Source organism: Acipenser ruthenus, chromosome 3, assembly GCF_902713425.1.
Source record: "Acipenser ruthenus chromosome 3, fAciRut3.2 maternal haplotype, whole genome shotgun sequence".
In the NCBI taxonomy this organism is placed as follows: domain Eukaryota; kingdom Metazoa; phylum Chordata; class Actinopteri; order Acipenseriformes; family Acipenseridae; genus Acipenser; species Acipenser ruthenus.
Genome location: NC_081191.1, coordinates 73,068,071 through 73,093,537, shown reverse-complemented (window position 1 = coordinate 73,093,537; position 25,467 = coordinate 73,068,071). Strand labels below are relative to the sequence as shown.

General features: G+C 36.7%; 1 protein-coding gene across 1 annotated transcript in view; it reads right to left on the bottom strand.

Annotated features, from left to right (window-relative positions):
* Positions 1 to 82: 82 nt before the first annotated feature.
* LOC131723070 (carbohydrate sulfotransferase 9-like) overlaps positions 83 to 25,467 on the bottom strand; it is an 85,134-nt gene continuing 59,749 nt past the window's right edge. Inside the window, exons 3-4 of the mRNA XM_059016407.1 lie at positions 7,598 to 7,635; positions 83 to 2,790 (exon numbers count right to left, since the gene is read on the bottom strand). Coding sequence (XP_058872390.1) covers positions 1,714 to 2,790; positions 7,598 to 7,635 — 1,115 coding nt within the window. The 3' untranslated portion in view covers positions 83 to 1,713. The remainder of the gene's footprint in view (positions 2,791 to 7,597; positions 7,636 to 25,467) is intronic.

The following is a 25,467-nucleotide window of genomic DNA, read 5'->3' as shown; positions in this document are numbered from 1 at the left end:
CTGAGCCAACACCCCCATCCCCCCACTTACACTTTTGCTTTAACAATGACTTTACACCCCCTGGGCATTGACTTGGCAGAATCCAGTATTATTTAGAATTCTAAGATCATTACACAGGGTTCTAAATAACATTTCATTACAATTCATAAGTTTGTATGCACACAGGTAAACTTCAAATGTACCTATGCAAGACATATTATAGCCAATAAAATGAACACAGCAGGGAATTTACGACTGATTGGTAAAATGATTAGCATTATTAGCATTACAAATAGGTTCAAATAATTTATTTAAAACATACACATTCTCAAAAGCCTCAAAAGAATTTAAAAAAAGAATACTATAGCTTTGGGCATAATCACAATATATTAATAAAAAAAATAAAACTATGTGGTACATAACTATAAACACAGACCATTGCACAAACAGAAAACTGAAGAAGACAGACTTGTTAAAACATCTGTTTACTGATATATACAATAGTTTATTTTAGTGTTAAAGAAGATTTTGTGACTGCGTGTTTGAGGCTGTGGAGAATGTAATCCAACTTTTATTAATACATTTATATTTAGGGCTTCTGATTTTTTGGTTTTAACCAATAAAACCAAATAAAACACCCCTGATACAAAAATAATTAAATCGTTGGATAGCTAATAAACACCGGAAAACACCAGAAAAACTGTGGAAATGGTTAATCGATTCACGTTGACTTTACCCTTTTCACATTAAAAAAATAAAACCTACTACAAAAATAATAATAAATACATTTCCTAGTGCTGCTGGACAATGTCCCGCCTCCCTGGCTTGTAGCTTTCATTGATTCGTTGTGAATACTTTAAACCCGCCCCAACTACTGAGTGACAGCATTCCTAGATTTCTATTGGAGACTCTGCTTGCGAGATTTAAAACGAGATTACAACCAGGATGAAGGCTTGTTAGCGGGATTTAAAACTGTATTACAGTTAACATACGGAGGACTTAAAACTGTGGCGAAATGTACAAAAATGCCTACACACAAAACCCCCAGAAGAATGTGCCCATGACCATAAGGATTCCATTGTGGAAGACAGCAAAGGAAAGAAGGTATAACTTAAGTGTGCAAGTACTGTCGAGTTACTACTATACATATTTTGACAGAAAAAATAACGCTCAAGCATTTTTGAAAGTAACCAAAAACACTCATTTCATACAGTATATCAAAAACAAAAGCCCAGAAAAACTGATTTACATAAAACTCGAAAATAGTTAAAAATAAGCACCGAAAAAAATAAAATTAATAAAACCCGAAAAACAGAAGCCCTATTTATATTTTACAGGCTGTCATTCTATAGATCCCTGTAAATCACTCAGCTGGAAGACAGGTTTCAATTGTGACTCATGTAGTCATTACTAAAAGGACAACTTTTTCACTGATGAGTGGCACTAGATTCCACAACACACTTGCTCATGGAATCAATGGGTGTTGATAGCAAACACTGGTTTGTGTTTTGCCACATATGCAGCATAATTTCTTCAATTCCCGTAGCCTCTCAGGGCCTGGTGCTGGTTTTGAGGAGGGCCAGAGCAGCTTTGCTCTCAATGCTGTGTAGTCCTGAAGCAGACACAGGAGTATTTACTCATGGCTGTTCAAACGATTTTGGCAGAGGTATTGTGAAAACAGTGTCACAAAATACATGAAACTATTACAATAAAACAGTGTAGTTTTGATTATACTCAAAGCCTTGTATAATTAAACAATAGGTAGTCCAAAAGATAGAAGTCATGGGCCAGTTGTCTTTCTGCAGGGGACAGTTGTAGCATGTAGTGGTTAACTACTGAAGATGTAGTCCTTTCATCAGTTGAATGTCTATCTTTAAAAGCAGGAAACTTTAGATCCTCCGGAGCCCCTATTAATCTTAAGAAGTAGTTGGCATCTTCTTCAAGTGTCTCAAATTTCCCAATAAAATCATAATTTATTATACAGGGAAAACATAGCTTGTTGACTGTCTCCCAGTGAATATCCATACCCATTGGACGCTGGGAGTCCAACAGATACTGCACAAATTCTTTAAATGTAACCCCTGACCCGGTGGTCAAAGCCTCTTGAGTGGCATTCTTTCTGTACATCTTAATAATAGCTTTTCCAAAAACAGGGTGGTAGTAATTATTTGGGTGCTCAAATTTGTCCCGGAAGGCAGACACCAGTCTTTCCATCGGGTTCCTGACTACAATGACTTTGGTGAAAGAGTCAAGGCGTTCGTAGATACCTTTAACATCAAAGTTGTCCAGTTTATGGAGGTGACTCCCATAATGCACTGCATCATGTGAGATCTTATCTATTGAAGGAGCAAGACCACTCAGAACCATCAGTGTTCTCTTCCAGTTAGAACAGCCTGCTTTAGGAACCTCACAGTACAGGATTTTGTGTTTCTCCTCCACGTATATTCGGGATACCATCCGGCTGAGATTAGTCGTGGGTCGTGGGTTGCCATTGTATTTTTTGCAGAAGCTTTCAAGAAAAGATCTTCGCTTTGCTTGGACCTTGTGTGTCCCTATCCACTGTGAATCTTCAAACAGACTGTTGTTGAGTGAGTTTGGTGATTTGGAAGGATTCAGTGGGTGCACAATTTGTTTTAGGAGCAAGCTCCACCTTTGCTGCTGTTCCACCTGTCTTCTTTGAACATGACCAGTGTCCTTATTAAAGGTGTAGAGTTTGTGCTCTGGGCTATAAGTAATGTCTCCTTGTTGCTGACTGATGTTTCCATGTATCAATCCAGGGGGCTTGTTTTCATCAATCCGAGAAGCAATGCCCTGTTACAAATAGACAAAATAAGAATTAGGTATTGGAGTATGAGCACTGTAATGCTGTACATGCAAGTGACAGAAACATATGATCTTATATTGTCAACTTTCAGACCTTTCTTAGCTGATTTGAGATTCAGTAATGCCATACTGATATTGTCATCAGCATACAATTTTATGTGGGTCTCAGTTTGTAAAAGTTCAAATTTATTAGAAAGCTCTTATAAAAGGAACAACTGTGCAAAATGAAAATTAATGTAAAACCTTGCCTGCCCATTTTTTTTTTTTTTTTTTAGCAAACTGTCACAGAAGGTTTTGGTACAAAAATGAAGGCATGTGACACCACATTTTTTAAGAAACTGTTTGCATATTGGTTTTACAGTTTCTCATTATTAAAGGAGAAGTGGGTTGTTTTTAAATTCTAACTTTTCGATTAGTGTTATCAGCAGTAAAGTCAAAGACAATGAACATGAAGTTTGTATTAATCATTAACTGGCTTTCTTCTTTTGAAATTAAACAACACTGATCACCATCACACATTTAATAATCCTGAGATTTATTGATTTTACAGTAACAGGGCATAACTTTAAATAATATGACAATAATTATGCATTTACTCACATCTGCTAGTGCAACTTAAGGCAACATTTAAATTGTGATTCAATCTCATCAGGACACCTAAAATGATCTAGGATCATTCTGGCTTGCCCTCAAGTTGTGAGCAACTTTGACATTAAAGTTATTCTACACCGATCAGACTGGTGATGACAGATTGGGCCTGTGGGTGAAGCTGTAGTTGCTCTAGTCTTGCCTCTCACAGCTGGGTTTACTGTTGATGTGTAAGAATGATAGGGATATATCAATAGAAAACATATTAAAAAAACAAAAGAATATATAAATATTGTTTTGTTTGGTTTTATAATCAAAATCAGTTTTATTGTCAGAACGGGGTTCGGCAGTTGTTTTTAATGGAAATGTGCTTGTACATTGTAAACTTATCAGTAGATTCTTAAAACGTCATATGATCAGCTTCATTCAGCAGTGTAGAAGTAAAAGTGCCAGTTGATACAGGCTTTTATTTAAATTGCTTCTCCAAAAGCTTTGTAGTATACAACAGAAAAAAAAAAACAAGTTTAAGCCATAATTAAGGCATGTAAAACATAGTTGTTAAATGATGATAAAAGACTGACTATAGCAAATAATTTGTTGACATGGTCATTTTAGAGAGAATGGGTCTTGGTTTTGCTTACATTTTATTTGTGTTTGAATGTATGGCTGATTTTTATTTATAAATATGATTATTTTCTTTAATTTCTTTAGTACGATTGAACTTTAACAAAACAAATAGGAGCTAAAGTAAACACTGGAATTAATTCAGCATTTATAGACTTGATGATACACTATTAAGGTGTAAATGTATTTCTTATTTACTGACTTAAAGTTTTACAATTATGTTTGACATCTATGTGGCCTTAGCTATTTATATAATGGTTGACATATTCTAATTTTCAAAGCTGTTAGAAACACAGTTTGAACTTTAGAGGTGAATCACAGCCCAGATCTTTACCAGCGCACTGCGGTGAAAAAATGTTATTACTTTTATTACTTAGTTTTTTTAATGTGCCACAACTACAGGTAGTGGACAAAAAAATGGAAACACTTGGGTAAATGAGGGACACCAAGTATACTGAAAGCAAAGGCTTCCACATAGATGTGGCCCATGCGTTAATTAAGCAAATATCATCCCAGCATGCTTAGGGTTATGTATAAAAATGCTGGACAGGCCTGGTTGCCTATAATTATGGCTAGCATGACTGCAAGAGGAGACCTCAGTGACTTTGAAAGAGGGGCGATTGTTGGGGCGCGTTTGGAAGGAGCTTCAGTGACCAAGACAGCTCAACTTGCTGTTTCACGAGCAACGGTGTCTAAGGTGATGTCGGCATGGAACTCCGAGGGAAAGACATCATCAGCAAAGGGCAACAGTGGGCAGGAGCGCATACTCCAGGATCGTGATATCCATGCATTAATTTGAAGTGCAAGGCAAAACAGGCGAGCAACTGCAGATCAAATGACTGTAAATTTCAACCTGGGGCGCGAGCACCCAGTTTCATCAATAATGGTCCGCCGAGAACTCCACAGAGCGGGACCATAGTGGCCCAATGCTCTATTAAGTGACTTTACATTGGTGTTTCCATTTTTTTGTCCACTACCTGTATTTGATACTTAACATTCAGTGCGTTTACATGACCAGTAATATTCCACTAGTATTCAGAATACTGAATAATATATATATATATATATATATATATATATATATATATATATATATATATATATATATTCTGCCATGCAAACAACATATTCGGAATATTAAGAGGAATATTCCACCTCTGCATATTCAGAAATTTGGATTTGGCATATTCCACTCGTATGCAGAATACTAGTGGAATATATTGTAAGTCGCCCTGGATAAGGGCGTCTGCTAATAAATAAATAATAATAATAATAATAATAATAATAATAATAATAATAATAATAATAATAATAATAATATAAAGCCATGTAAACAGCATATTCCGACTACAAAGCGTAACCCACAACAGACACAAATACAGCAGTAAACATGAAGCCACGTGCGAGCAAACGCGGGTACTTTTGGTCTGATTAGGAGTCATCACTTATACTAAGGATTTTAAAGTCGTAAAACAGCTTGATGGCAAGAAACAGAAATGTGCAGAAATGTTTAAAAGGATGGCGGAAAAAATCACGAAGAGCGATTTGAGTGAACTGTGGATCAAGTTTGTCATCGGTGTAAAGTTTTAAAAGCACAGTACTATAAAGCAAAAAGCGGAAAAAAAGAAAAAGTGGGGCGTATCTATCAATTTGTCCTTACTGGCATACTGGGTAATCGCCCTTTGTCTTATAGCATGTAGCATGCGAAAGTGCATCCCGTGAGATAGTGCACCCCTTCAGCGCAGCAGTGTGCCTTTAAAATGTGCACGTCATGCGATGAAGGGGAGATGATGGAAAAAACCTTGGCCCCATTCTGCGCTGTGCACAAATAAAATGTATTCGAAGTGCAATATGGGGAGAGTGGTTGACAATTTGCGTGATCCTGCGTGGCACAAAAGAACGCTTTTAAAAAGCAAGCCTTAACTCCGCGCACATCACTCCAGCACTCACTCAAGCACTGAACGCAGGAGCTTTCCAAGATACAACAATGGAAAACACCCAGCAGTTATTCAAGATTCTGTCTACATCTGCAGTAGGCTATGATAATGATAAACATTTGATTCAAATGTATGCATGTGGACAAATTTCATATGCTTCAGTGCAAAATTATTTGAACTGCTCTAAAGGCCAAATTTGAATGAAGGCGGCAAAGTTTGCAATAAGCACAGAGGGCTTTGCAATGCGCAGAATGGTTCCATAAAATACGCGTAGCTAAATGCCTTGCCACAGCAACATTAGTTTTGGCGAAGTACTGTGTGGGGCAGTGCCCATGGGGCTCAACCCATAAAATAACCCTGTAGTTGCATTCACCAAAGGTTCCCTTTCCTTTTCAAGCCCCGAACCCGGTAATTCTACAAGGTACAGTATAAGGACACAGTTTCTTTTTATAGTGTTATTTGTTTCTCATTAATATCAGAAGCATACTTTCACATGCTCGATCTGCATTCCATGCCATTGCCTGTGCCATACAGGTGTGGTAAGGGCAGGGGGCATGGTGAGTGGGGGGCAGTTGTGGGGGGACTTTCAGCAGTATGAGTAAGGGATACACGTGCAGATTGGATCCACAGGTTTCTGTCATCGGGGCTTGTAACTGGATGATTGTTTTCGGCATTGTGGATTTGTATTGTAGCTTCTTTCTGTATGTGCATGCTGCTGTTTGGGGTGCCATTGCTACCGATGTGTGTTAAGGTTTGATTCTGCATTCATGTGCATGTTACATTCATGTGGAGAGTATGAGAAATAATTATGCACTTTACACATATAATAGCTAGGGTGACAACCTTTTCAAAATGCAAACTTTTTTAGGCATTAAGCCCGGGACTAGGACTTGATCTTTACATTTCAGGTCGATTGTCCCGCCCAATTAGGGATGGGTGGTCATCCTAATAATAGCTGCTTGGTGGGGTAATGTTAACGGTTGCCGTATTGTATTCCAATTCTGCGCATTCTCGATTAGCTCTCTTTTGTGCATTTGTGCTATATTGGTAATGAATGCGCAGGCGGTTTTGCAAGGCCTTTTCTTGGTCTCAGAATGCATATAAAATGACCCAATCTTAATTGTTAGTAATCTACGTTACACATCTTAAATAATACATAGTGAAAAAATAAACATTTTGAAACCTTAACTGTCTCAGTTAGTGGTATGCAGCAGTACAGAGGAGTCGTCTATTCGGGTGATGATATTATGTTTTTGAAAGCTGAATAAAAGGAAAACAAGCTGGCTGTCCTGAGATTCTTGGGCAGGACCTTTTTTTTTCCCCTTGCAGTCCTTTGCAATTAAAATTATCTCAAAAAAAAAAAAAAAAACTACTGTAGACCTGAGTACAGGCCTGCCTGCTACTGCTGGAATATAACTCTGGCATTTACAAAGTCCCAAGTGGATTTTACACAAATGTTCAGTAAGCAATTTCCTCAGCTTCCAAAGTAACTGTCTTAAGGTCAAGTAACAAACTATTTACCAATTACTGCTAAATCATATTATGCATGCACAATATTAGTAAACCGAGAACTAATAGTAATCCATGCAATGACAACTGCCATTAAAAATACAGTATTTCAAGTTAAACACGAGGAACAAACTTACCTGATGCATGGGCACTTGCTCCAGTTTATATTTCAACCCTGAAATAGAAAAGACATAAGACTCAGTTAATTGTCATTTGGCATCCTTTGTTTTGTAGTTAATTCACTGGGGTAAAGTAAGGCCTACACAATGTATTTTTTACTCCTTTGATATTTTTCTACTTTATCATGTTACATAGTGTAACGTCTTGCTGTAAAATAAAGGCCCACACACACAGGGGCCATGCCCCTGCTGCCCATGCTGTCTCTGCCTGCGTTCTGAGCAATATAATGGCTTTTATTACTTTTTCAAAACAAACAAATATCCAAACTAATATTTAAATTATGAGCGAATATCCGAACATGAAAATCCCATGTTTGTCCCAGCACTAATATCTTACAGTAAAAGTTTGCACATTGGCAAATCTCAAGATTAAATGGTAAATGTACCAATTAAAGTGATAAATGTCCGAAATAAACATTTACCGCCAAATATCAAGAATAACCAAGTGCCTATGGCAAAAAGAAACAAGGACCAGGGGTCACAAATGGAGATTAGATAAAGGGACATTCAGAACAGAAAATAGGAGGCACTTTTTTACACAGAGAATTGTGAGGGTCTGGAACCAACTCCCCAGTAATGTTGTTGAAGCTGACACCCTGACAAGCTGCTTGATGAGATTCTGGGATCAATAAGCTACTAACAACCAAACGAGCAAGATGGGCTGAATGGCCTCCTCTCGTTTGTAAACTTTCTTATGTTCTTATAACTGAAGGTCTTTAGATTGCATTTAACATAATGTTGTATTTCATCAAACTTCTGCATATTTGGGGTACAATATCCTTCAATACCATTGTGAATTCTTTTATACGCAATCAGTGTGTTGGTTGTTCTACATAAGTGGATCACAATAATGTTCAGTACCATGTTGAACTAGTTTAAATGGCTCAATTATGCATTACTGTAAGCATTAATGATTGTGTTAATAGAAAATTTGTATGCAGATATGAATATATTCAACATTTATGATTATTTTGTTAATTGACTATAGTGCTCCCTCGCTATAACGCGGGTCTCGGGGTCACACAATATGAGCATTGTAACCGAAGAGCATTATAAACGGGGGAGGGGGTGGGGGCCGCCGTGGGACACAACACACATCTGACTAAAATACAAAATAAAATAACTGCCTCTCTATAATGCACATATAGTGAAGCAAAAATCTAACTTTCCGTGAATTAACCATGCATAAAGGACCATGTAATCAATATTTTTTACAAAAAACAAAAACAAAAAAAAAAGGTAACATTTGCATTTAGTTTACTACTATTGAAGTCAATGCTGAGTCTGGTGACACTGAGGCTACAGCTGGAACTGGTAAGACTGATGCTGCCACTGCTGGGACTGATAAAACTGGTACTGCTACTGCTAGGACCAGTAAGGCTGGCGCTGACACTGCTGGAACTGGTAAGATTGGTGCTGCTACTGCTGGGACTGGTAAGACTGGTGCTGACACCGCTGGGACTGGTAAGACTGGTGCTGCTACTGCTGACACTGGTAAGACTGGTGCAGCTACTGCTGGCACTGGTAAGATTGTTAATACTAATGCTAACACTGATAGGACTGCTGGGACTGTATGATGCCACGATTAAAAACATTGATTTAGAAGGCTTTACTTTAAATAGAGTTTGCCAATCCTCCGATGGCCTGATCTATTGAAACGCTGTAACACTTCCTCCTGGGACATGTCTCTGTGGACATATAGCAGGGCAAGGCCATTCAGTCTATTTTCACCCATGCTGTGGAACCAATCAAACATATCGAAACGATGCACTCAGTTAAACTCTTTCTACGTCATGAACCACAATATTAACCAAGATATGCCTGAATTTTTTTTTCTCTTATAGTGTCGCAATTTCTTATGAAGATGACAGTAAATAATGTAAGAAATCACAGAATCAGTGTCAAACCCAATGAAATGGAATAAAACTGAGGGGAAAGGAGGCGCTACGACTGAAGTCAGTTGTGAAACATACTGTAGTGAGTTAGGGGATTGCAAGAGGACACCAACAGGACGCTCTTATTTAAAAACAGAGGGTTCAGCACCACTAACAGCAACAACAGCATAGTAACACACCAGACAGCAACCAACTAGCACAAAGTGGACCAACTGAAACCCCCCAATGTCCCAGGGCGGGCTGGCACAGTGCCAAGTAGGAGAAAGGTTGCAGCGGTCCCAGTGCTGTAGCGAGTTGGCCTGTAAGCTAAATATACATAGCCCATTCGCCAGTAGCCAGTACTGTATAATGTTATAAATGTGCACCAGGTAGGGCAATACTTGGACACAGCATCAGTGTACAGTTAAAGTGATGAGAAATAAATAAACCCACGTAAATAAAGCAAACTCAGCTGCCCGGTTTACACATGTTCTACAACATGTGTATTAAAAACAGTACTTCCTTGGTTTTGTTTTTTCTAAAGAAAACATTAGGAATATATATTTTTTAAATATATATTTAAATATATATTTAATATATATAATTTATGGATAAAATGACCTCCAATTCGTCTAGCCCAAGGCATCGGGGCCATCGCACAAAAATACAATACATGAAAACTACAAAAAACTCTACTATAGCTATGAATCGTTATATCGGGGGAGGGGGAAGGCGTTTCCATTGCGCAAGAAAAACATTGATTTATCAAAACGTATTCTAGCTAAACATCACATTGCACAGGACTGTCAGCAGAAAAACAATATTAATTTAAGAAGAAATAAAATAACCATGAGTGTTTCATCTTGTCTGTCTATTAACTGTTGTTACTTGTCATTATAGACGGTGAAATATATGGGAGCTGTCGCTTTTAAGTCAGCACCAAACCAGGACTGCACTGTACTACTGTTCACCATTTATGTGTATTTCACCACTTACACTTAAAGCACTCATGTTGGACTGTGATCGTGTTGTGTATAAGTGTCACAGGATTATTACTGTTATTATTTCGGGACTGTAATCCCTGTGATGTTTTGTCTGGGCAACTACACATTGGTGTGTTCTGCAATGAAAAGTTATCTGTCCAAATTTTTACACTCACAAATAATATATGCAGTATAACATCTGCTGGATCTTGTCTTACAACAGTCCTGACCATTAGAATGTTTTTATGGCATAGCTATAGTCAACTTCACAAATGTAATCCATCTCAATGTGTCCGGCTATACATTTTCCCCTCCGCAATTAAATTTTTTACCACAAGGAAAGTCCAAGTAATCTGTCTTGTTCTTGGAGTCACTGGAACCGTCCCACTACATTTTGTATATATCCCTTAAGCGTTGTAAAGATCAGAGTTATGTTTTGTGGTATTAATTAAAACCCTGTTTTAATTCCCTGAATCCTCATTTGCATGTTTTACTTATATCAGCATATACAAATGAGGCCATCATTTTTTTTTTTTTTACTTGGCTGTTTTCATAATTAGTATTTGCATTATTTATACTGTATATGCAATATACATAATTCAATCTCTGTGTATAATAAACACCTTTTTTTTGTTAATTTCATAAATAACTTTTTAGATTGAGAAAAGCAAAATGGAATGTTGAATTATGGTATATTGAACGGAACTACTACTTAACTGAATTTATTTTCTTTGTTAAACAAAAAGTTTTATATATATATATATATATATATATATATATATATATATATATATATATATATATATATATATATATATATATATATATATATATATATATATATATATATATATATATATATATATATATATATATATATGGGGAGCAGTGTGGAGTAGTGGTTAGGGCACTGGACTCTTGACCGGAGGGTTGTGGGTTCAATCCCCAGTGGGGGACACTGCTGTTGTACCCTTGAGCAAGGTACTTTACCTAGATTGCTCCAGTAAAAACCCAACTATATAAATGGGCAATTGTATGTAAAAATACAAAAACTGTACAATGTGAAATAATGTATAATGTGATATCTTGTAACAATTGTAAGTCGCCCTGGATAAGGGCGTCTGCTAAGAAATGAATAAGAATAATAATAATAATATAATGATACAGGGTGCATGCTTTATGTACTCCCAATTATAACTGCAATAGGGAAATCAATGACCACTTTGTCAAACATCTTTAAGCAATTGCAAACGGACACTGTTTTCAATCCACATTCACTGTAAACACTTCAATACCAAAAGATCATGATACATGCAGCATTCTCATCACAATTACATTGTTTGAAATTATTATTATGTAATGCAACAAAGGGATTAGTAGAAGTGAAAAGCATACTGCACTCTTAAATCCAAAAATATGCATTCTACTCCAGATTAATGAGAGAGGACTCCTACGTGCAAAGTGACTCAAAGTTATTCTAACAACAATGGAGCCCTGCAAAGAGAGAGGGGAACATTCCATTTAGCCTCTCCTAGATAAACCATTTCTGACAAAATAGCCCTCTGTAATACTTTTGCATATGAGCCTTCTACCATGATAGGTACAAATTGTGCTGTCAGGTTGCATTTCTCTCATAGAACGGGTCACTTTATCATGGGTGATGGAGGGTGATGGAGGGGGATGGGGGTGATGGAGTGGGATGGGGGGGATGGGGGTGATGGAGGGGGATGGGGGGGATGGGGGGGATGAGGGGGGGGTTCTTTTCTTTTCAAGAAGCTTTTTTCGCTAGAAACAAAGATTAATGAACAAGGTTTTCATTGTAAGCATTTAGCACTTGGATTTTGTTTATTTTTTAACAGGCTGGTTTAAAAAAATGACCAAACTAAAACTTACATTTGTAAACTGCTCAGTTGCTAATAATTGAAATTTGTTTTACAGGAGTAATGCAAAAAAAAGCAAAGCAAAAACTAACAGTTTAATTGGCAGATACAGTAAATAAACAGGTACATTTTAAGTCATTATATGGTGGAATTATACAGAAATGACTTGGTTACAGTAAATCTTTTAATGGTCCCCAAGACAAGTATGTTCTACATTCTTCAAGTTCCATCCTTCTGTGTTTTATATGATAATTCCAATTTTTTATATAGTTATAATAAAATTTGCTTGCAAAGAGAACTGGATAATATGCTGTCAATGCCTATGAAATATTTTAATTTCCCAAAACACTGCATTTATGGTTCATTCCTGTAAGAATTGACTATATGTAAACCACAAGCCTGTCCAAATTTGCAGTTCAAAGTAAGAGATAGGAGGATGGACTCAGAAGCCAATATTATCTTGGTTTTAAATCCCATTACATCCCCCCTTTATGGCTGATTTGAAACCAGCTATGCCCCAGCACATTTTAACTGTGGGAAAAATCTATCTAGACATGTTGTCAAATTTAGCAGGGAAGGTAAATTCATAGTAACGCATAACACAACTGCACAAAACTATCCAATTAAGCTACTACAGGCCTGACCTGGTCTGCCATCTTCTTCACATTTAACCCTGCAGAGTAATTAAGGAACCAGTTCCCTTTCGTACTGTATACAGCTCCTCAGTTCTTAATTTATTGGTAGGAACACTCCACTTCTAGTTAGGCAGTTTGTAATCAATAATCCATAAGGATTAAATCTTGCACTTGAATGTTATCAGGGATGACTTGTTTTTCCCAGATGCGACCAATCAGAAATAACATCCGAATGGACAGTGTGAATCGTTATGTGAAATTTTAGAAGAGATTGTGTAAAACCACAAATCTGGCTCTAAGAGAGCTTCTTTTTACCAGTACATCATCTGCTGCTACTGCACCAACAGAAAGGTAAATTTGATTCTTATAATGTATTTTGGGACGCTTAAAAGTGCACCCAATGGCTCTTTGTCTGAATACCTCAGTTAAGTCATGAATCATATTCCTATATATTTATTACAGGTTGAATTTACTAACATTGAAGAATAGCCCTACACATTCCCAGTCTATCTGTGTTGTTGCATTAGGGACAATTGATGTGAATACGAAACTACATGTAAAATACAATTGTAGGTGTAGAAGGCACTAGCCAAAACGTCTGTCTACTTGACTTGGTTTCTAACAGTTTTATCTTGGACACAAACACAGCATGATCTGACGGTCATATTTCTAAAAATAACTTATCATCTCAGCTGATTTATGACCAGCATAAAAAAGTGAATAAAAATATAAAAACAATTTTCAACAGTCAGTACTGCAGGGTATGAAAGTGCTGTTGCGCACGTTTTAATTATAAATAAAAGGTTTAAACAAATGAAAACACTTTTATAAAACAAAACGGCACAGTGGCCAAAACAAACAGACACACAAAACAGACAAGAATCATGCTGGTATAAAACCAGCACAGGTAGCAATTGTTATCTTTGAGTTTAGTTTCTCTCTTTACCTCCCGACTCATTCCGCCTCTGAACACAATAACCAAGTTCAGCCAAAGCTGTGGCTTTTATATTGTGGCCGAGGGATTAACTGGCTACCAATGACCTAGTTTATCCCCCAACCACATTCGGTACAGGTTTTATCATATGCGTGGTCAACAGCCAGTTTATCAATAAGCACGATTTTATCTGGATGGGGCATTTTAACCCCATCCTGGCTGTCAAACAATAATAACAAAACCACTAAACTATACATTTTAAATAATAATTCAACAAATAATACAATACACACAGGGGCAGGGTGTACCCTGTCACAGTGACACTTAATGTCCTTTACAGTAGTAGAAAATCAAAGACGGTATTTTCTTTAAGCAATAATGTTTGTTGAGCCATAAAGCACGAACACCCTTTCTATGTCTTAACAAGCTTTAAAAACACTTTTCAATCTTTGACCACCAAGACCAAAAAACTGTCTACTTCTCATATAAACTACAGATAAACTATATAGCTTTAGATTGTTATTTATCCACCTCCACCTGTGTCCCCTTTCAAACTTGATCAATTGGATGTCACAAAAACAGTTGTCTGACATGTTTTGGTTTTGATAAAGGGGTGAATACAAGTTTATAGTGATTGAATTATAGTGTGCACACGTGAATGCATGGAATAGGTTACCTGGTTACTAACCCTGTATCAAAGTCTGTAAGATCAGCTGACTTGAATATAGCTGACTGAAATGGACTAGAAATGTCAGTGAAGTGCATTCACTCTTAGGGAATGTCCTTACTAAATGGTCCTACTTTATTCAACAGCAGCATTTAGATCCAATTTAGATCAATTGAATAGCCCCTTTAAGTTTGTAGCTGCTTCCCTGTTTTGATAAACCTTAAAAAATCTACTTATTCTGCTATTTTATATTTGATATACTATCTTAAAATGTCAAGTGTGCAATATATTTTCTAAAAATTATGTTGATCTACAAATTTATGTAGATCATAACATCTCAAACAAGAAAACAAACAAAAACAAGTGTCTCTCACACCACCTTTCAGTAGCACTCATATTTAAAGGTTGTGAGGAATATGTCTCTCTATGCCTGGATAATCAGAACCCTTCTATTCTTTATTGTGCTGTTCTTTTTGTCTTTCATTTTGCTCTGGCATGTTGTTGTCTCTATCTGGCTTCAGTTGCTGTACCTTGTGTCTTGTGATGAACACATCTCATCCTGTTGCCTGCCTTTGAATCCTCCTGTCAGCCTTGCTATCTGTCAGAGACACCACAGCAGCTGATCCAAATCAGATGCGACTCTAGACCTTTTGAAAGTCTGTGTGACTGAAGAAAATAACGTCATTAAAAAAAATGACCAGACATCTAGATAGTTTCTGAGAATCTGTGATAACAGATCAAGTCTGATAATGGTTTCATTAACAAGTCAAGCCTTTAAATAATCAAAACTCTTTTTACAGATTTCCATCCATATCCCTCAATCTCAGTCACAAACACATGTATTATTGCAGTATTTGCAATGTAAGTAATATTCAAAATCTACTGTAGCCCTCCTCTCCAGTCCATATTATACATACATACAAACATACATACATACACACATATCCATACATACATAGCTCAAAGCCAAATGCCCTACGTAACTGGCTTTTTTGAAAATAAGTGTGTATTGTCACAAGCAGCCCCTCCCCCCACAAAATAAATCAAGAAATCTGTAAACTTTAATCTGACGATCCGTTTGTGAAAATCCAATAAACTGGATGTCTGCAGCTCCTACTCAGGGGTGGACTGTTTATCCAATACAGCTGCTTTATAGAACATGGAAGCTAGAAGGGCTTATTTCTGCTGATGTGAAGCAAAATGAACTTGAGAATACTTAACTTGTAACTGACATGATTAAAATACAAATACAAAACATACAAATTGATCAATGATTGGGGTGAAGGTAAAGGAAAATAATTTACATTTCTATACCTGAACATTTCTGTAGGACTTTTTTTTATTATTATTGATTGATTGATTGATTGATGTGAATCCCAAGAGCAAACTACCTGTACCAAAAACATTAAGACCACAGCTTGTGTTCAGTTTTTTACAGTTATTTTGAACTTGGCTGTTTTACAGCACTGGTGTTTTGCCCCTGGTGTGTACAACTGAATCATCCATCTAACATAGGCGTTGATGAAGGCTGTGTGTGTCTCATCTTGACTGGGTTCAGCTGAGTGAAGCTAAATTGATCAACATCTAGTGCTTTTTCAAATTTTACTAAAAGTTTATGAAACAAGTACATCTTACTGTATCTGTCATACAGTAGCCTAATTTTAAACATTGGCAATACAGTTCTCTTTCAAATTGCATCATTAAAACAAAAAGAGGCTCATAGTTTAAAAAAAATACAGTGATCTCATCTGTTAATCTAAAATATGTACAGTATTATATCAATTTCAGCTGTAATGGAGAAGACAACGTTATGTACTGCATGTCAACTTCAGGTTCGGAGTTACAGCACAGTGTATCAATTTCAGGTTCAATGAGAGCTAAGGTGGATCTTGTCAGTTTGATTTTGCAAGTAGAGTTTGGTCTCAGTTAACCTGTAGCCAAAGCTTTCATATATTTGATGATCAGGAAGACCGAAGATCACTGGTCTGTCTCCGTTCGTTATCAAGCCAAACCCACTGCTCAAGGAAGAGATGGCACCAACCCAAGAGGCAATTTAGTTTCCTTTCCAACCCATGGGAGTGCACAGGTTAATGCAGTCACCCCTGTGAGCAATCAGCTATGACAAGCAACTCAGCACAAAAAAACTGGAACCACCAAGCTCCTGATCGATGACTCAACCTACACGGAGTGTCTTTGATTTTAAAAAACACTTTTTATGACCATAACTTTTTAGGAAGCAATGATGAGGAATAGCAGAGGTGATGCAGATTAATGCTATATTTTTTCAGCTCTGAACGTAACGTAACCAAGTAACAAACTCCCTAGAGCTCCTCAGAAAAGCGGAAAACAGTTGTATTACTGTATAGGCCTATACATCATATTTAAAATGAGGCATACAGTCAGTCTTCTGAGACCATTTTCAACAAGTCAAGTAAATCCCCTTCTTTTTACTGTAGGATAGAAAATCATGTTCACGATTTTATTCAATTAACATGCCATCAACGCTGAATCAGAGGACTGAAGGACTAAGAGGTGAAAGACTTCCTGAAAGCAAGACAAGCAAACAAAACACTTTCTTTAACCTAGTGTAGTATCAGATTTCAATTTCTAAAATTTTACATAGTATCTTATACTTGATTTTACTCTTTAAGGTATCCATATTCATGTTTTTTGTAATTGCTCTTATTTGAAATCATTCTTATCTATTTATTGTACTTACTACTTGCTTGGAATTTACTCTTATAACCAAATACTTTCAAGTTTAACTGCTCTTAGTCGTAATCACTCTCAAATGTAATTATTTACTGTGTTTTTGTTTTATTTTCTCTCATTTGAATTTGCTCTTACTACTGATTTTATTGTATTCTATAACTGCTATTACCTGTAATATGATACTTTGTAACAACTGTTATAAGGATGCCCTGGATAAGGATGTCTGCGAATAAATAAATAATAATAATAATTAGGGGTGGGCACTAATATCGATATTTCGATATGATATTGATATCGATAATAATTTCCATATCGCGATATTGTGGGATTAAAAATAAATCACGTAGGCTCACAGAGACATATTTTGTATTGCTAATACTGCTAAAAATACAAACGCAGTATAATCAAGTGTATTTTATTATAAGATACAACAAACCCTATACATACCAATCATTGTAAGTGTCGTAGGCAAACATCACACAAAGTATTATTTAACCATTTTATTGTATTGATTGGCGTTTTTCTTTTTCTAAGAACCCAATTAAGAAATATATTTCAAACATTCATTAGCTATAAATCAAGAAAAACAACAAATCCACAACCTGTATACCCTCTCTTGTATGCTCTACTCCTGTTTCCTCTCACCAGCCAATCCCTTGCTGTCCTTACAAAGGTACCACCAAATGTTCCTGTCAGGACACTGCACTCTGATTAGTTATCATATTATTATTATTTGTTTATTTAGCAGATGCCTTTATCCAAGGCGACTTACAGAGTCTAGTGTGTGTGTGAACTATGCATCAGCTGCAGAATCACTTACAATTACGTCTCACCTGAAAGACGGAGCACAAGTGACTTGCTCAGGGTCACACAATGAGTCAGTGGCTGAGCTGGGATTTGAACCGGGGACCTCCTGGTCACAAGCCCTTTTCTTTAACCACTGGACCACACAGCCTCCATTGTTAATAAAACAATGATCTTTCCCTACAACGAAACCCTAAACATAAGGTCATTATCCTATACTGCAGCCATTACACATCCAAAGTAGTTCATGTTTGGCAAGGAATAAGCGTTTTTGTTACTTTAAAAAAAAGTGACTGGAGGTGCTGACTTCCTCAGTTGTCCTGATAGGTACATTTCATGGTACCTTTGTAGGCACTACACATTCCCTTACCGAAAACTATATCCTGTTTTAAAAAAGTGTGCGCATCAACTAATTAAGAAGCAAGACTGTCTTTTTTAAAGGGATACACACCTACAAACAAACAACACAAAAAACACTGTGTGTATATATATATATATATATATATATATATATATATATATATATATATATATATTCTTCCATTCAGAACGAGCTCTCAAGGTACCGAATGCTATTTGCATGCTGCATTAAGCACCATTGGGATTGTGAGATATGCACATGCCTCAGTGTGGTTCATTGCATTTTTCCAGGCGATTACTTACACTGTTATTAATGTATTTTTAAAATGTGAACTTTCGGTATTATAAATGAGATGTACCTATGGCCAAATATTACCTCAAAGTAACATACCAATTTTTGATCCCTTACACACACAAAAAAACAACATCAACCATAATGCAATTCTCTCTCTTTAAGGGAGGAAGCTAAATAAACCATTATTAGACTTACATCTGGTCACATGACTAGTATTGCCTTTCTTCAACACCTTTTAAATCAGGATATAGCACATGTGCGACGGCCATTAGAGTGCTCTTAAAAATTGTTCTAAAATAACAAGAATTATTTTTCATCACTTTATCTCATTTTCATAAAATATATATTATGATAAATTAATTAAATAGGTATGTTGCCTCAAAGCAACACTGAACCACAATGGACTCAATTTCCAACATATTCTACAGTAACCAGCCTATTACCATCATTATTATGATTATCGTCATTTACTGCAATATCATGAATAAAATATTGTTCTACCATATATTTTATTATACTTTAATATTGAATATTATATCAAAGCTTTTCAGCATTACATTATCATTATCAATTGGTTCTGTAGCGTTGACCTCCAAGTGGCTCTACAAAAAAAAAAAAAATCACGTAGGGACAGTTAGACAAAATTGTCTGGCTGGATGCACCTTCATGAATGACAAGGAAATGAAGAAGAAAGGAAGGGGAACCTTTGATGTGAACGAGGCAAAACATAATGGTGTGTATCTCAGGGCAGTCAAATGGTTTGACAACTGTCCGGTGACTCTCCTGAGTACCTATGCAGCGGCCAACCCAACTTCCACAGTGGAGAAATGGGACAAGAGGAGAAAGGAAGCTGTTCAAGTGACAGGCCCCAATATTGTCAAATTGTACAACCACAGCATGGGTGGGGTGGACCTCCTGGATTCGCTCATCAAACAGTACCGAACCAAGATAAGATCCAAGAAGTGGTACCATCGCATTGTCTTCCACATGATGGATTTCACACTTGTGCAGGCTTGGCTCCTGTACCTGAGAGATTGCAGAGATTGTGGCATCCAAAAGAAAGAGCAGCTCAGTTTATTGGAGTTTAAAACTGAGGTAGCAAGCTGTCTCTGCAAGCAGAACAAAATCAACCTGAAGCGGAAGGGAAGACAATCCCACTGTGTTGAGGCAAGTCTGGCTGAAAAAAGGAAGAGAGGGCGTGTGGGTCCAGTGCCACCAACACCTGTCCGCCAGGACAACACAGACCACTGGCTTGTTTGGGCAGAAACCAGAGGTAGATGTAAATACTCAGGCTGCAAAAGGATCATCAAGGTGCAATGTGTGAAGTGTGGTGTTTTCCTCTGTTTCACTGCTGAGAAGAACTGCTTTGTGGACTTTCACAAGCAGTGAGTTGGACAGAACACATTTGCACAGGATCACAGGACAAATGTAGTTTTTGTTTTTAATTTATTTTTAACTCAAAATGTTGCATTATGATTAATTGTTTTTAAATCAGGAAACTGATCCTGCTCTTTTCCATTGACTACCAGCTTTCTCCGTTGAGCTGGGGCTGCCTTGTGCCATGTAGGAGGAGCTGAACTGAGACCAAGACCCCCTCTTCCATGCTGAACTTGCCCCAAGGCTGGCAAGACCTATAGTCAATGGAGTCAAAATTATAATTTTGTTCCAAGAAGAAAATGTAATGTCATGCATGAATTTAGAATAAAGAGTTTGATTTTCAAAAAAACTGTTACTTTCATTTGTTCCATAGTGGTTCAATGTTGCCTCAAGGTAACAAACCCCAAAGTACCCCCCCCCCCCCCCCCCCCAAATTTTGGTAAGGCTAAGTTGGACCATTATAAGTGCTAAAAACAAATGAAACATTTTTTTCAACAACATATTCACAATGTGGGCAATAGAGGGTTAAAACATCAAAACACAACTCAAAATAATGCAACATTCAGCATGACACCGTACTTAATATATTTAAATGTGTCGTGCATTTATACGCAGAGAAGATTCCGGACTGGCTAGTCTGCGCAGTGAAGTACAGTATATAAATATTTCGGTTTTGAGGTGGCTGATGATGGCATGGAATAGTAAAACAATATAACAAGACCTTGTTTTTCTCCATGGATATTGTGAAGCAAAGCACCACTGAGTCAAAGTCATTTACCGGTATTGCTTTTCTTATGTAAATATCTGTTAACCTCTATATGTACAGTATATATGTTTCATATTGCATTTGTATTATTATATTTGTCTGTGTTTTGGAAGACTTCGATATTATCGATATCGAAATACGTGCACAATATCGATATACAATTTTCATATCGATGCCCACCTCTAATAATAATGTATTTGTTAGACTAGATATATGGGAATGCAAGTTATTATTTATTTATATCAGTTATATTAAACCTTGTACTTCATCACTACCATTTAAACTTTACAGGATCAATATCATTGTTCACCTGTAATGCATACTCACACTGGATCAAATTTCACAGTATGTTGGCTCGTACACAATTGCATCTGTCTAGCTATAGACTGGCTTACAGTTTTTGTTAGTGAAGTTGTTTCTGAAAATATAGCGGGCCACTGCTGTTTTGTACAGCTATTGCCAAAGATTGCATCACCTAGAATTTTAGGATTGAGAAAAAAATAATAATAAAAAAACTATATGAACATAATTTAGATCATATTTATCATGTAAATCAAAGAAACTAAAAAATGATGTCGCAAAAGTCTACCGGAAGCCATTAATAGTAGTACAGTATTTCGTGTTAGATTTTGAATTGTTTTGTGGTCTGGATCAGCACGCCTTGTTCACCTGGTAACAGTGCCATGGGAGGATGCTGTAGATGAGGCGTATGAGAGGAAGAAACTGCGGTATGCTCAGCTAGCCACCGAAGCGGAACAGCGAGGATGGAGAGTCCGGGTTTACCCAGTGGAAGTGGGTTGGCGAGGATTTGTGGCACACTCTACAACCCGGTTTCTCAGAGACGTCGGATTCAGTGGCCAAGAGTTGCGTCGCACAATGAAGAACTTAACTGAAGCAGCAGAGAGGAGCAGCAACTGGCTGTGGTTGAGATGGAAAGATTCTGGCTAGAGATCTCAAGCACAATAGAAAGAAATAAAAGCTGATGTACGGGTAAGTAAGTTGGGCTGAGTTGAGCGGGGGATGGAGGGGGGTGATGCTGGGACGCCAGCATCACCGTCGAGCCCTCTTGAGGTGTCGTGGGCTAGTCGACGAAACACCGAGGATGGAAGGTGCCCACTTGAAGACCCCAGAGATGTACCCTACTTAGCTCAATCCAGACGGTTGTCATGCTGATGCGCTGGGGAGACCACATTATGGTTTATCCCCGGAGCCAGCATCGCAGCCGTTGTGTGTGCTGATGCGCTAGGGAGGCAATAAGCTGATCCCTGGAGCCAGCATTACACTTCAGCCATCAACACCAGACAGAACGATATCTACATCATCATATGGAAGGAAGCGCAAATTGATGGAGACACATATGGATCACATTAGTTTACTGTGAAGCTACGTCTTAGTTGGTGCTTATCTTGGCGAGAGCCAAGTTCAAATCAGCATGAAGTTTTAACATCTACTCTCATGTAATGGAAATCATTATTGTGGATGTTCATCCTCTTCTTGTTTGCTTATTTCAATGGAGAAAATGACTGCAAAAACAACAATGGCCAAGACCAAACCGTAGACCTGGTAAGTAACAAAAAAGGCAGAAATACAAAGGCTTTCTTGTAAGTGTTCATCTAACCAGACATCGATTCAGCTGAAGACTGAAATTTAATTAGTGACTTGTCAACTGATTTCATTGTATATTTGATTTACCATTGGTGTCAGGCAGTAGCAGCGACAGAGGGGCCTCTTCCTTTAATTTTAAGAGAATAAAAACTCAAGCGGAAATTCTAATTTAAAACTACTTGATATATTGCTGAAAAGTACTGATGTTTAGATATTCATTTCATAATTAAATATTTTTTGAACCAGTCCTATACATATGTACATGACTGTGAAGGAATATTTGCACTACCACACAGTTCAGATCTACAGTCATTTAGTAATTGGAGTAAACAGTGAATTTTGTGATATTGAAATTGCCCATTTTATCTGGCTTCGCCTCAGGATGTGTAGCACTTTCATAACTACAGCACATCCTGTCGTGTTATTATAAAATGGGCAATTTCAAAATCACATAATTCAGTGTTTTCTCTGATTACTAAATTAGATGTGCCGTAGTACAAAAATTCCAGCACACCTTTACCTATTTAGCATTTTTTTTATATATTACAAGGGCTTTTTAAAATTGTTTATGACTTTACGGTGGCTGAGACAAAAAACTCCTGGTGACTGCAACTCTACATGACTATTGAAACTAAGATAATCATCCTTTTACAAAACTGGCCATTACAATGGACTCGCTCCGCAGCTACAAATGACAGCTAAGCCTAATCAGTTTGAAACCTGATAATTCCAGCTGACACTTGCATAGCAACAGCTTTCCCCACTGTTCTAACTAATCATCCTCTGGCTCAGTGTGAATTATGTGACTCTCTTTATGAGTGCATCTGTTAGCTGACAATTAGTTTCATAAGCATTCTTTTTTTAAAAGATTGTTTTTTTAATGCAATTTCTCATTTTCTGCAGACATCTTATATGCACAATACTGTATTATATTCATGGGTTCTGGCTTCATTTTGTATTAAATGGATTATGCAAGAATAATGATTTACCAAAATACTTGGGTTCTACAGGTTCGCTGCTCTTATTTAAATTAGAGATACATTTTAATATTATTTAAATGTACCCATGTACACTAACACTTTGCATTAAATACTTTTGTACACTTCTAGTAAGTCCACCATAAACTATTATTGCTGATACTGTAACACTGAAAGGTACATGGTAGCGAACCATCTGCAATACAGAAATATGAATTCATTTATTTTTTAAAATCTCTTAGTAACAAATAATGTCATGAAATGTAAACAGAAATGTGATGTGGTAACAGAGAAATCAACGATCGTCATGGTAAAATATGAGGAAACTGAAAACTCTCTACAATGAATATTTAAAAAAGAAGAAAAAAGGGATAGTCCAAATATTTGAGCCAAACCTTATAGAGTAATAATCTATCTAATCTATATACAAAACATAAGGTTTAAGAGACTGCCACCTTTTTTCCCTTTATGATGTCCATAGGTGTGTGTGTGTGTGTGTGTGTGTGTCTATCTCTATATATGTATTTTGAAAACCACTATTGGTGACGAAGGCTGTAGTGTGATGCCATGGTGACCGATGCTGCTAGTTTCCATAAGATGTGTGTCAGCAGAGTATTCTTCTCGAGACTATAGACTGCACGGAGAGCAACTCAATACACATTACATTACATTTAATCTCAATTGTGCCTGTTTGGAGGACCTTACATTAACCCTACTAGAAAATAAGATAAATAAACCCTAGATCTAGCATTGAAAGTCAAGCCATTTTATTCATAAGTGTAAAATAAAATGAAGGCTATTAAAATAGAATGACTATGATTGTAGGTGGGAGACTGAATATGTATTTATACGGTGCTTTGAAATTGATTTCGAGTTTGAATGCTGTTGGAGAGTGTTTCTAATGTTGTAATTGTTTATAATAATAATAATAATAATAATAATAATAATAATAATAATAATAATAATAATAATACAGCTATATTTTCACTGATGCCAAAGATATGTATCAGATTTTAAAATGATGTGCAATATCATAACAGGTATGTTAGGTATAAACATCCCGTGCCACGGCTTTAAATACAAAATCAGAGCTATCTGCATTGTTAGAAAATGGATCAGACACTGCATATACAAATGCACGTGTTACAGACATACTTATGCACAGAAGTGTTAATATATTATCATAATCTGATAGTTTTTTCATTAAAACCAAGAACTGTTTGACCTGATTTTTTTTTTTTTTTTTTTAGCTGTCTGTACCTTGCATTTGTAGTATATGAATCATTGTTATTTGTCCTCTGTTATTGCTTAATTATATATATACATATATATATACTGTTATTTAATATTTAAAAGAAAACACTGCTTGAAATATATTTGGTGGCAAAAACATGTGCCACCAAATAATAAATGCATGTAATCATAAATGATGTCTGAAATAAATAACACAGAATCTACTGTGTAAAGAAGAGTGCTTCACTCCATTCTCTAAGAAGTAATGTGATGCTTTCTCACAGTGCCCTGGCCCTCTATAGGGGTCAACAAAGGTGCAGACTACTGCAAACTCCAGTGGTAACTTTGTGATGCAAGTTGCATTGTTGCCCTGGAATTTACCAAAACACATTTCAAATGAACATCACTAACCTGGAATGACTGCCCTTGTGATAGGCATAATACTCCAGTGCCAATCTACAAAGCCATCCTTTCGGTATCCTTGTTACATCAAGAATAGACGATAAATATGTATTTTTCTGTGAATAGGTTGACCTTTCTTTAGGTAAATGAAGTGCCTTAATGTATGCAGTACTCCACACAGATATGTGACATTTACCTCAAATACCTTATGCTTAGTTGGCAACTGGGCGGTACCTTATTGTAGAATGACTCAACGCTAAATTTAAATAATGGGAATGACAATGTGCAGGTGTACTATACACCCTCAAATTATTCATCACAGCT